General features: G+C 35.7%; 1 protein-coding gene across 3 annotated transcripts in view; it reads right to left on the bottom strand.

Annotated features, from left to right (window-relative positions):
* The window catches only part of Sbf2 (SET binding factor 2), a 426,980-nt gene that overhangs the window by 89,584 nt on the left and 323,391 nt on the right, over positions 1 to 14,005 (bottom strand). For all 3 annotated transcript variants that reach the window (XM_077798180.1, XM_077798181.1, XM_077798182.1), the window contains exons 18-19: positions 4,518 to 4,688; positions 2,316 to 2,578 (exon numbers count right to left, since the gene is read on the bottom strand). In XM_077798180.1, the coding sequence (XP_077654306.1) occupies positions 2,316 to 2,578; positions 4,518 to 4,688 (434 nt within the window). The remainder of the gene's footprint in view (positions 1 to 2,315; positions 2,579 to 4,517; positions 4,689 to 14,005) is intronic.

Here is a 14,005-nt window from a genome sequence, read left to right as displayed (position 1 = left end):
GTTAATTACTACACAGAACCAGACAAAGTAATGTGGCTATCTTTGGCAACTGGGGAACATGTACCCTAGAAGGATGAGTAAAAGAACTTCTTTTAGCAACTTGCATATTTTTTCATAAGGAATAACCAAACTATCCTATGACCCTTTCTTTTGCTGGCACTTCTCTGAGTGAGTCACAACCCGCTGGGCCACTCTGAAACCACTATTCTTCTGTATGTAAAAAAATCATGCAAGAAAGGGGAACAAACTTGAAATGAAGCAGATATGAAAGCTCAATCCATGACCTTGTTAATTAGTTCATCTCCAATTATTCAACAAATTGACTATTAATCACAGAAAAGACTCATTTGTCTGTTCTAACCTACTCACTTCTTTCTTCCAAAACCAACCACATCAGTTGAAAACTATTAAAGTAAAGCTTAGCAGAGACTATGGCCATCACATTATCCCAAGCCATTAAAGAACTTAGATGCCTTAGCTACTCACTATGCAGACTTTGAAAGATCATGATCATCTAATGACATCTTCAAAGAAAAAGGAAAATACAGTTATTGACAGTCATAGTGGAGATCAACTTGAATAGCACTGAGAGATAAAGCTGGTACACACTAAGGAAGATCTTAAAAATCAAGCAGGTGAGTCCGGAATTGATAAAATAATCTGTGAGATTATGAACAATAAAGGAATGTGGAAGCATCATTTCAGGAAGATTCTTGTGGTAGTAATTACAGAAAGAGAGGAATGAAACAATGAGATAAATACTAAAGGAGAAGAAGGAAAAAAATGAAACAACTAAGAGACTATTATAATAATTATAATAATTGAAGTAATAAGGCCTAAGCTAGGTTGTTCACATAAAATAACCAAAGGATGAACTAGAACCTTACAGGATGAAATAAGAGGTCTGAGCAGATGACTGTATATGTAAATTCTGGATCCACACTGGCTAGCCTGGGAGAGCAGAAATTCTGAAGTGTGTGTGTGTGTGTGTGTGTGTGTGTGTGTGTGTTTAAATATATATATTTTAGTTGTAGGTGGACACAATACTTTTATTTTATTTTTATGTGGTGCTGAGCATTGAACCTAGAGCCTTATGTGTGCTAGATGAGCACTGAGCCACAACCACAGCCCTCTGAAATGTTTTTGAAGAAAAAAAAAATTATCTGGATAGGAAGATTCAGAATTCAGGGCCAAAGAGTTAGGTCTGTGAGTGAGCTTTCCAACAGAGTGTGAAAGCAATGGCAGGATTGAGAATGGAAAGAGAAGAGGAACTGCCTGAAAGAGCCTGAGAAGAGGAATTTAGGAGAGCTAGAAGAACCACCAGGATGTTGCAACATCTAGCAATGAAGATCAAAAAAGGGTAGAATTTTACCACTGCTTAGTTGATTCGTTCACTTATTCATTCATTTAATCATCTGCTCAACAAAATATTAATGAGTATTTACTATATTGCAAAGAAGCTGAGATATAGCATTGAACATAATAGACAAGAGATAGGCAATAAGAAAATACAAGAAAATAAATCAGGTTGTAGAAAATATCATGAAAGAATAATAAAAGCAAGGTGGAGATGGAATGTTAGAGGTGATACTTGAGATAGGGAAGTCAGGAGAGTCTCTTGGTAGATGACATTTGATCTAATACCTAAATAAGAGTGTGATTCTTGTAGCTATTTCAGAGAAAGTATGAGGAAATAAAAAGTACAAAGGCCCTAAGGTAGTACTATGCTTGGAGCATTTGGGACTAGTATGAGTAGGTAAACCAAGTATTAACAGGCTGGTTGACAGAAGAATGATAGGAAAGAAGGTCAAATCTATAATCAGGGTCCTGTTAGGTCCTGCAGGCCATGATAAAGACTTTGGGTTTTATTCTCAGTGGTATGGGAAGTCACTGGAGAGTAGAGAGGAAGGAATGGTGGAGCACACGATTAGGTATATTCCACAGATAAGCTGAGGTAAAGGAGGACTGAGAAGCCAATAATCACTTTGGTAAGCAAGAGCTACTAGTAATTTTTCAGGATGCTTTCTATAAATTGCTTTAGCAGAATTTAACTGAAGGGCTGGATCAGTAGTGGGTAAAACTTTAGGAAAATTGGATCATGGATGAGAAGAGTATGTGGGAGAAGGTTAAGAATAGTAGAATGAAGTAAAGGTATTTCAGTAGAGAAAAGCTGAGCTGAAGATGGGGGAAAATGGTTAATTTTTGAAATAGTAACAATAATATTTGTCCAAAATACTTTATACTTTCTGCTAAGCCAAGACTTAGCCCCCCAAAAAAAACAGAAGGAGGGTCTCTGTGTTTTTACTTTCCAGTACCTGTTTGTGACAATACTGTTGCTCCCACTCTCCCAGTCGCCAGGCGCTGATGCTCGCAGGAGCTTGTTTTTACTTGTGTCCAGTGGAACTAACAAGTTGACCATGAGGTTTGCAAAGTGAATGGCCTGACTAAAGACAGTGCTCTCCTCATGTTGCACTAGCTCCTGCTGAGTTGATTTGCTCAGAGTTGGCCAAAGGCGTAGCTGCTCGGCTGCTAGGTCCATTGCGGTCTTCTCCTGATGTTGGTCATCAGGAAGCTTATCCTAGAAAACAGAGCAACACAAGCCAAAGAAGAACATCCATCACTTCACATGAGTTTTAAAAACCAGAATGATATTTTAAATCTAGGTCTTCTCTTAGGAATATTCTATATGTTTCTATATATTTTATCAGCATTCATTATTTTTGACAAAAATATCAAGAAAATATTTAAAAATCAAAAAATTGATTGTCTAAAAATTAAGAAAACATCTTCTATTACATATCAATAGCAGCAGAAATGAAAACACAAAATATAACAATTACTACAGAACAAAACCTAGTCTTTAGAATCACAGAAACAGACTTAAGGCAGCAGAAGCAAAAGACAGATGGATATTTCTCATTGCTAAAATTTCATTGTATTTATTTATCTCTATGGCTTGATTTCTTTTAAGCTACTAGTTACAATAAATTCTTGACTCACAGTTTTTCCAATAACATTTGCTAATAGTATGATTATGTTTCTTCTTCTGCTCTTTGGGAGATGATGATAGATTAACTAAGGTCACAAAAAATATAGCTAGATTTCCTGGTAATTGTGGGAGTCAAACATTATTATACACATGAGTTGGTAGGTGAAAGTAGGATTTTTTTTGTGTGTGTGATGCATGCTGAGGATTGAACCCAAAGCCTTGTGCATGCTAGGCACGCACTGCAGCTATATCCTAGTCCTAACAGTAGGATTTTTAAGAGGGTATTCCTAGTTGGCTGAAGAGTAAGTGATAACAACAGTGATTGATATTTGCATAGTACCTTATAGAACAATGTGGCATACCAGGCAGATGTCAATGCTGTTTGTTCTTATATCAAATAATTGACAAATACTATATTTAAAATAATAAAAGGCACAGAAATATTTGAATACTACTGGTAGGGTCTGTTAAAATACCAAAAAAAATTTATTTTATATTGTATAAAGCTAATTTAAAATGAAAAATGATGGAAAGGATCAGCAGTGATGTACTTGCCCAGCAAGTAGAACTAAAAATTATTCTTAAGTGAATCAAAATTGATAATTAGTTAATTTTTAGGCTGCTTTAAGTTCAAATTCATGAGGATGATAACTTCTAATGCTTATTTTTTAGAGCTGGAGATGTACTTCAATGGTACAGTGTTTGACTAGCATGTGCATGAGGTCCTAAATTTGACCCCTAGTACCACAAATAAACAAATAAAACCACTTATTATTTACTATGTGCCAGGTACTCTTCAATGAGTTTTAACAAGTACTAAATACTGAAATCTTACAATAATCATATTTATTAATTTTATGAATGAGAAAATAAGGCACACAGAGGTAACATGACTTGTATGATACCAGACAGCTAATAAATTTTAAAATTTCAAACTATTTAAACTACTTTTTCAAATTAAAAACAATTTTTTAATTTGTTCTTGAAAAAATTATATGCTATTGGGACATACAGAAACATACAAAATATTCCTAACAGAAGACCTAAATTTATTGCTGGCATATTTAATTTTACATATATTTTAGAGTAAATTAATTATTTTCTTTTTTGCTGCCATCTCACCTCCTCCCTTTCTTTTGTGGTGCTTGGGATCAAGCCCAGGACCTTTGCAAATGCTAGGGAAGCACTCTGCCACTGGACCACAAGCCTAGAATAAATTAAATTTAATTTGACATTTCTTCAAGAAAGCAAGTTGGTTGCATAGAGTTATACTTTAGGTTTGTTCTTTCTTTTCACTTTCCTATAATTGTTTCCAAATAATTCTTATTTATTAAAATATGATTAAGATGATTACAGGGAAGTTATTATGGAAAAATATGCCAAAATCAACAAAAAAAGAAGATACCACAGGGTATCTAAAGTAAACCCAAAATACAGTAGTAGGAAATGACTAGTTTTGGAATGTCTGTGTAAGTATTCTTAAATACCAGAATTCTAGCCTCATATAAGTACCCTTCTTTTCTCTTACCTTTTGCTTCAGATATAAGGCATGATTGTCTTCCTTTGCTGAGAGATACAGGGAGCGAACCTGTTCTTGCACTGCATTATAAAAAGTTGTCTCCCAAAACTGCTGATTTGTCCAAATGGGGTGGTCCTGCACACAGGTGTAGGCAAACTGGCTGACTCCAGGGGCTAGTTTCTGTAAGAACACACAATATTTATCACCATGTGGTTGCAAGAGTTGTAACAGTTCAGAAGTTCACAGGTGCCACAGTCAACTGGAGAGATTGTCAAAGGATTTCTCCAAAGGTTTAGCAATCAGCATCCTACTCACTTTTAACTGGCAAACTTGAGCTTGTTATCAAAATTTTTAGGGTCTCAGTTTACCTACTTAACCTATCAAACTGGGCATTTAGTAACAGTTAAAAATCAAAGATATTACATAGAGAATATATGAAACCTAGAAATGTATCATGTGCATGCACAGTAGGCACTATATGTTATTATAATTAGGACATATAATAAAATCTATCACAACCTCAACATAGAACTCTAGATACTTTAAAATTTCTTTTACTGGGTTTTAGAGGACTTTTTTTTAAAAACTTCACTAAGTGAGATATGAGTTTAGTTTTACACACAGAATGAGGGCAAATCTTGAATTCATGGCTCATAGAATTATTCTCTCACTACTGCTCACTCCAGCCCACTACATTCTCAACTGGCTGCTTGCTGTTTGGCTTGCATACTCCCAAGAAGACTTTTCTGGGTTTCAAGGGAATTTTCTAGTAACTAAATCTGAGTATGGGAAAGTAACCATTCCTTCCTGGAGTTTTTGCTGGACTTTAGCATTAGGGTATACTTAAGAGGTAATTAATAGCAGTATGCCACCTATAATCCCAGCTGCTTAGGAGGCAGAGGCTGGAGGATTGCAAGCCTGAGGTCACCCTAAACAATTTAGTGAGATGCTTTCTCAAAATAAAAAGGGATGGGGATGTAATTCATATAGTGTGGGTTTAATTCCCAGTATCCCCCACAACTCCAAAATAAATAAACAAATAAACAAACAAACAAACAAACAAATAAATAAAGGTAATTTTCAGAGGGAAGAAAAACTAACTGCAAGTACTTGGTAGGTACTTCATATATATTTACATATCTAGTTTAATACTAAAAATTTTGTAAGATGAACATTAATATCCACAATTTAAGGAAGAGAAAACAGTAGGTTGGGGAAGGTTACACGATTGCCTAAGGCCATATAGCAATCATGTAAGTAATGGAACAGGGTTTCAGGCCTAAAGTTTGGTTCCAAAGCCCCTGACCTTTTCATTATACCAAATGGCATTCCAAAAACAACTGAAAATAAATTAGAAAATAAATTATTTGCCAATCTGCACTACTATGCCCCCTCTTCACTTAAGACTGTGTTTCTCAAAAGTTAATATTTTGTCTTGAAACCTCTGATAATACTTTACGTACTTAAAATTATTTTTTGGTGATATTGAGGATTGAGTGCAGGGCCTTATGCATGCTTGGCAAGAGCTATAACCCTAGTGCTGTGTTTTTAAAAAGAATTTACACCAGGCACAGTGGCACATGCCTGCAATCTTAGCAGCCAAGGAGGACGAGGCAAGAGGATAGCAAATTTGAAGCCAGCAACTTAGTGAGACCCTGCCTCTAAATAAAAAATATTTTTTATTTATTTCTTACATACATGACAATAGTGGAATGCATTACATTCATAATTATCCATTCACAGCATGATTTTTCATAACTCTGTATATAAAGTATGTTCATGCCAAATTATGCCATTATACATGAACTCTCTCTCTTTTTTTGCATTACAATTCTTAGTACACCTTTATACCACAATTTATCATATCTCTGTTTGTATATAAGGTATGTTGACACCAAACTCACATCTTCATACATGTATTTTGTATAATGATGACCATCACCTTCCACCATCCTTGCTATTCCCCTTTCCCCTCCCTTTTTCTCCCACCCCTCTTCCCCCTCCTTTTCTCTCCCACCCCTCTTCCCTATCTAGAGGTAATCTTCCTCCCATGCTCTCCCTCCGTACCCCACTTTGAATCACCCCCCTTATATCAGAAAAAACATTCGGCATTTGATTTTTTGGGACTGGCTAACTTCACTTAGCATAATCTTCTCTAATGCCATCCATTTACCTGCAAATGCCATGATCTTATTCTTTTCTAGTGCTGAGGAAAATTCCATTGTGTATAAATGCCACATCTTTTTTTATCCATTCATCCACTGAAGGACATCTAGGTTAGCTCCACAGTTTAGCTATTGTGAATTGTGCTGCTAAAAACATTGATGTGGCTGTGTCCCTGTAATATGCTGTTTTTAGGTCCTTTGGGTATAGTCCGAGAAGAGGAATAGCTGGGTCAGATGGTGGTTCCATTTCCAGATTTCCAAGGAATCTCCATATTGCTTTCCAAATTGGCTGAACTAATTTGCAGTCCCACCTGCATATCCTCACATCCCCACATCCTCGCCAACACTTGTTGTTTGTCTTCATAATAGCTGCCATTCTTACTGGAGTGAGATGGTATCTTAGAGTAGTTTTGATTTACATTTCTCTGATTGCTAGAGACGATGAGCATTTTTTCTTATATTTGTTGATTGGATTGTATATCCTTTTATGAGAAGTGTCTGTTCAGGTCCTTGGTCCATTTATTGATTGGGTTGTTTGTTTTTTTTGGTGTTAAGTTTTTTGAGTGCTTTATATACCCTAGAGATTAGTGCTCTATCTGATTGTGAGGGGTAAAAATTTGTTCGTAGGATGTGCTCCCTGTTCACCTCACAGATTATATCTTTTGCTGAGAAAAAACTTTTTAGTTTGAATCTATCCCATTTGTGGATTCTTGGTTTAATTCTTGTGCTATAGGCGACTTACTAAGGAAGTTGGGGCCTAGCCCCACGTGATAAAGATTAGGGCTTACTTTTTCTTCTACTAGACACAGAGTCTCTGGTTTAATTCCTAGATCCTTGATCCATTTTGAGTTAACTTTTGTGCATGGTGAGAGATAGGGAATTCAATTTCATTTTGTTGTGTATGGATTTCCAGTTTTCCCAGCACCATGTGTTGAAGATGCTATCCTTTCTCCAGTGCATGCTTTTGGAACCTTTGTCTAATATAAGATAGTTGTAATTTTGTGGGTTAGCCTCTGTGTCCTCTATTCTGTACCATTGGTCTACCAGCCTGATTTGGTGCCAGTACCATGCTGTTTTTGTTACTATTGCTCTGTAGTATAGTTTAAGATCTGGTATAGCAATACCACCTGTTTCACTCTTCCTGCTTAGAATTGCTTAGCTATTCTGGGACTCTTATTTTTCCAGATGAATTTCATGATTGCTTTTTCTATTTCTATGAGGAATGCCATTGGGATTTTGATTGGAACTGCATTGAATCTGTATAATGCTTTTGGTAGTATGGTCATTTTAATAATATTAATTCTGTCTATCCATGAGCAAGGTAGATCTTTCCATTTTCTAAGGGCTTCTTCTATTTATCTCTTTAGGGTTTTGTAGTTTTCATTGTATAGATCTTTCACTTCTTTTGTTAAATTGATTCCCAAGTATTTTATTTTTTGAGATTACTGTGAATGGGGTAGTTTTCCTCATTTCCTTTTCAAAGGATTTGTCTGATATACAGAAATGCCTTTGATTTATGGGTTTTGATTTTATATCTTGCCACTTTGCTGGATTCATTTACTAGTTCTAGAAGTTTCCTGTTGGAGTTTTTTGGGTCTTCTAGGTATAGAATCATATCGTCAGCAAATAGTGCTAGTTTAAGTTCTTCCTTTCCTATAGTTATTCCTTTAATTTCTTTTGTCTGTCTAATTGCTCTGGCCAGTGTTTCAAGAACTATAGAAGTGGTGAGGGAGGTCATCCCTATCTTGTTCCAGATTTTAGAGGGAATTCCTTCAGTTTTTCTCCTTTTAGAATGATGTTGGCCTGAGGCTTAGCATAGATAGCCTTTACAATGCTGAGATAAGTTCCTGTTATCCCTAGTTTTTGTAGTGTTTTGAACATAAAGGGGTATACTGTATTTTGTCAAGTGCTTTTTCTGTGTCTATCGAGATGATCATATGGTTCTTATCTTTAAGTCTATTGATGTGAAGAATTACATTTATTGATTTCCGTATGTTGTCCCAACCTTGCATCCCTGAGATAAATCCTACTTGATCAGGGTGCACAATCTTTTTGATATTGTTTTTGTATTCAATTTGCCAGAATTTTATTGAGGATTTTCTATATTCATTAGAGATATTAGTCTGAAGTTTTCTATTTTGGAATCAGGATGATATTGGACTCATAGAATGAATTTGGAAGTACTCCCTCTATAAAAAATATTTTTAAAAAGAAGGCTGAAGATGTAGCTCAATGGTTAGGTGCCCCTGGGTTTAAATCCCCAGTACCAAAAAAAAAAAAAAAAAAAGAGCAAATTTCAGTAAATGATTTGAGTTATCTTTCCATAGCTATTGCTTTCGCTTCTAAAAGTTAAAGGTGCTTCAAAAATTTTTATTCAGGTCTAGGGTTGTGGTTCAGTGGTAGAATGCTTGCTTCTCATGTGTAAGGCACTGGGTTCAATTCTCAGTACTGTGTATAAATAATTAGAATTTTTAAAATCATTATTTCTTAGAAAATAGCAGACTAGATTTTTAATAGGCATTTTTTGGGGGGGGGGGTCCATTTTATTCTTTAGAATCTGTTTTCTGTGAGTAAAACTAAAAGTTTCGAAAAAGTTTTTTTTTTTGAAGCAACTGAAAAAATTCTTTTCTGAAATGTTAGACACTAAGGATTATTATTAATGTTGTATAGAAAACAATTAGGTAGCAAAAGTTGGTTGCTACTTAGAGATACATAGCAGATGTAAAAAATACTTGGAAAAATTATAATGCTTAATATATGCTAATTTCCTTTTTGGTATAGAGCATACTAAAACTAAAGCTGGAATAGGAACTGAGCCCTAACATCAAAGGCAGATAAAGACGAAAGAAATTAAAGAGATATGAACAGGAAAAGAAGAACTCAAACAATCACTATTTGTAGATGATATGATTCTATACTTAGAGGATCCAAAAAGTTCCACCAGAAAAATTCTAGAATTAATAAATGAATTCAGCAAAGTAGCAGGATATAAAATTAATACCCATAAATCAAATGCATTTCTATACATCAGTGATGAATCCTGTTAAAGAGAAATTAGGAAAACCACTCCATTCACAGTAGTCTCAAAAAAACACATAAAATAAAACAGTTGGGAATCAATTTAACAAAAGAGGTGAAAGACCTCTACAATGAAAACTACAGAACACTAAAGAAAGAAATTGAAGAAGACCTTAGAAGATGAAAAGATCTCCCATGCTCTTGAATAGGCAGAATTAATGTTGTCAAAATGGCTACACTACCAAAAGTGCTGTACAGATTCAATGTGATATCACTTAAAATTCCAACATCATTCCTTATAGAAAAAGAAAAAGCAATCATGAAATTCATTTGGAAAAATAAGAGACCCAGAATAGAAAAAGGATTCCTTAGCAAGAAGAGTGAAGCAGGAGGCATCACAATACCAGACCTTAAACTATACTACAAAGATACAGTAACAAAAACAGCATTGTATTGGCACCAAAATAGACAGGTAGACCAATGGTACAGAATAGAAGTCACAGAGACAAACCCACATAAATACAGTTATCTCATACCAGACAAAGCCACCAAAAATATACATTAGAGAAAGGATAGCCTCTTCAACAAATGGTGCTGGGAAAACTGGAAATCCATATGTAACAAAATGAAATTAAACCCCTCTGGCCACGCACAAAACTCAACCAAAGTAGATCAAGGACCTAGGAATTAGACCACAGACCCTATACCTATTAGAAGAAAAAGTAGGCCCAAATCTTCATCATGTGGGATTAGGTCCCAACTTCCTTAACAAGACTCCTAAAAAGCAAGAAATAAAATCAAGAACCAATAAATGGGATGAATTCAAACTAAAAAGCTTCTTAGCAAAAGAAACAATCAATGAGGCCAAGAGAGAATCTATAGAATGGGAGCAAATTTTTACTACACACACATCATATAGAGCATTAATCTCCAGGATATATAAAGAACTCAAAAAACTTAATACCAAAACAAACAAACAAACAAACAAACAACTCAATCAATGGGCTAAGGAATTGAACAGACACTTCTTATAAGAAGATATACAATCAATCAACAAATACATGAAAAGATGTCCAACATCTCTAGTAATTAGAGAAATATAAATTAAAACTACTCTAAGATTTCATCTCACTCCAGTCAGAATGGCAGTTATCAAGAATACAAGCAACAATAAGTGTTGGCGAGAGTGTGGGGGAAAAGGCACACTCATACATTGCTGGCGGGTCTACAAATTGGTGCAACCAATCTGGAAAGCAGTATGCAGATTCCTTGGAAAACGTGCAATGGAACCACCATTTGACTCAACTGTCTCACTCCTTGGTCTATACCCAAAGGACTTAAAAATAGCATTCTACAGTGATGCAGTCACATCAATGTTTATAGTAGCACAATTCACAATAGCCAAACTGTGGAACCAACTTAAATGACCGTCTATAGATGAATAGATTAAAAAAACTGTGGTATATATACACAAGGGAATATTACTAAGCATTAAAAGAGTGGCATTAAAATTATGGCATTTGCAGGCAAATGGATAGAGTTGGAGAATATCTTGCTAAGAGAAGTAAGCCAATCCCCCAAATCCAAAGGTGAAATGTTTTCTCTGATAAGTGGATGCTAATACATAACGGGGGGGGGGGGAATGGGACAATTGGAGGAATTTTGGATTGGGCAAAGAGGAAGAGAGGGGAGGGGAGTGGACTTGGAGTAGGAAAGATGGTGGAATGAGATAGACATCATTACCTTAGGTACATGCATGATTGCAGGAATGGGGTACCCTACATTGTGTATAACCAGAGAAGTGAAAAATTGTGCTCCATTTGTGTAAAATGAATTGAAGAGCATTCTGCTGTCATGTATAACTGATTAGAATAAAAAAAAAAGCTCCAATTAGACCAAGAGAGTTAGACTATTTTCCTTTGAGATAACATTGTGCAGCTTGGTGAATACTGTAAATAAGAATATAGTGTACATTTAAAAATTACTAAGACAGTATATTTTAAATGTTCTCAGCCACAAAACATGATAAGCATTTTAGAAGATGGATATGTTGACTACTTGATTTAATTATTCCACTGTATGTACAAATCCTTACATCAAATTGTACTCTATAAATATATGCAACTGTAATTTGTTAATTTATAATTAAACCAAATTAAAAAGAATAAAATGAAAAAAAAAGGTAGTACTTGTGGAGTTGGTGTTGTAGCTCAGTGGTAGAGTGCTTGCCTAGTTTGTGTGAGGCACTGGGTTCCATTCTCAGCACCACATATAAACAACAAAAAAAATAATTAAAAAAGTAGTACTTGTATAATTGGAAGCAAGGTAGCTGTAGTTTTGTTTCTCAGAGGCTCTTTGTAGTGCTGCTGAGGTGAACTTCCACCCCTATTCTCCCTGTTATTTAGCTGTAAATAGGGATGACCATGAAGCAAAATTCAGCAGTTCCCTGAGACCAAAGTGCTTGAGGAACAGCTACTATCTACCCATGGAAAATCATGGACAAATGTTTGGTGCTGGAAGTGTATAAGCAGAAGCCACAACAGCAAGTCACACGTTCCTTATACATCAGCACGAAGATACTTGAGATGTGGACTACCACTCACAGTTTAGTCCTTCACTCTAAGAACTGACCATTGCTTTAGTAGCATTGCATAGGCCTACTGTGAAAAAGATTTTAAAGATAAGTAGTTCAAATAAGATAAAAACATAATTCTTAACTGCCTTTCCCATGAGAAGAATCAGAGGTAGTACTATTTCTTTCTTTTCTTTTCTCCTCCCTCCCTCCCTCCATTCCTTCCTTTCTTTCTCTGGACCCACAGCCTTGCACATGCTAGGGACACTCTCCATTACAGAGTTATATCTCCAGCCTGGGTAGCAGCACCTTTTAATACAGATGAATTGCACAGTGTACAGAACAGCAGCTCCAAAAGCTCTGGAGTCCTGAAATTACATTAATATAGTCAAGCTCAGGAAAACTGAGCTCTTAACAAATCCTCATTAGTTTCCTTAGGATCCTATCAGTTTATTTTTTAAAGGAAAATCACACATCAAAAAACTTATTAATTATAAATCTCTTAATAAAAAATTGACAAAGCTCTACAGGACTCTGAGAGTCTAATGAAGCCCTTCTTTTCTCCTTTGGAATTTTCCTCACTGATGCTGCATACTCCCTATCTGTGGTACATATTCATTGACATTATCTTCCTGTTTATTCAAAAACTAAAATGAATATGCAAAAGCTTCTGTAAATCTATGGACTCTATATGTTTCAAGTAGAAAAATGGTGCAAAAGAGAGTAACAGTGATCCAAAACGGTCAGAACCCACAGCTTGTTTACTAGATGAGAATTATAGCCAGGTGAAATGATTATAGGATAAATACTTTCAGTGGCAAGACAGTCATGAGTGGCTATGGTATCTGATATATGTACAAGAAATCACTATTTTCCAGATGCTAAAAATATTATTATTTTCCCAAATATGAAATCTGCCTTTCTTTGTGATTTCCTGCTGTTTGTTAAACTGTGGGCAAGGACTCTGGGGCCCTGTGTTAGAATGGGCAGGGCCACTGCACTGAATGGGCAGGTGTGTTCTCAGGACCAGCAGAGGGCAGTAGCACCTTATTCTACCTAGATTCCCTCAGAAATTGTAAAAATGGAACTTTTCAGTCTGGTTGGGCTGCAAAGCAGACTGCAAAAGTTGAATATTGCATGTCTTCACTGCACATTTGAGAAACCCTATAAAGAATGGATTTATCCAAGAACGCCTGATGAGATGGGAACAGAAATATGATTTTCCATTACACTGGAATACAAAAATTCTGTAAGATATAAAAATTAGGATACTTCCCCACAAAACAAAATTGTAATATAATTATGGAGGGAAAGATGAAATGAGACTTTTTAGGGTTTCTGATTCAGTATAATCTGTGAAAATAGTAGTTTTTTTTCTTTTTCTATTTTGGGACCAGGGATTGAACTCAGGGGCACTCTACCACTGAGCCACATCCTTTGCCCTATTTTGTATTTTATTAGAGACAGGATCTCACTGAGTTGCTTAGTGCCTCGCTAAATTGCTGAGGCTGGCTTTGAACTTGCAATCCTCCTGCCTCTGCCTCTCGAGCTGCTGCCTCCTGCCACCTGCCTCTGCCTCTCTGGCACCACCACACCTGGCCAAAATAGTAGTGTTTTTAAATAGAGAAAAAAAAGCACCCATGGATAAAACTATCTTCCAATTTTAATCACTTCTTTTGCTTTAAGCAAAAATGTTTCCAAGATGTTTTTTTCAAACTGGTATATATTGCTAGCTTCACGAT

Source organism: Urocitellus parryii, chromosome 4, assembly GCF_045843805.1.
Source record: "Urocitellus parryii isolate mUroPar1 chromosome 4, mUroPar1.hap1, whole genome shotgun sequence".
Classification (NCBI taxonomy): Eukaryota; Metazoa; Chordata; class Mammalia; order Rodentia; family Sciuridae; genus Urocitellus; species Urocitellus parryii.
The sequence above is the reverse complement of the archived record's forward strand: the minus strand, read 5'-3'. Positions and strand labels throughout refer to the sequence as shown.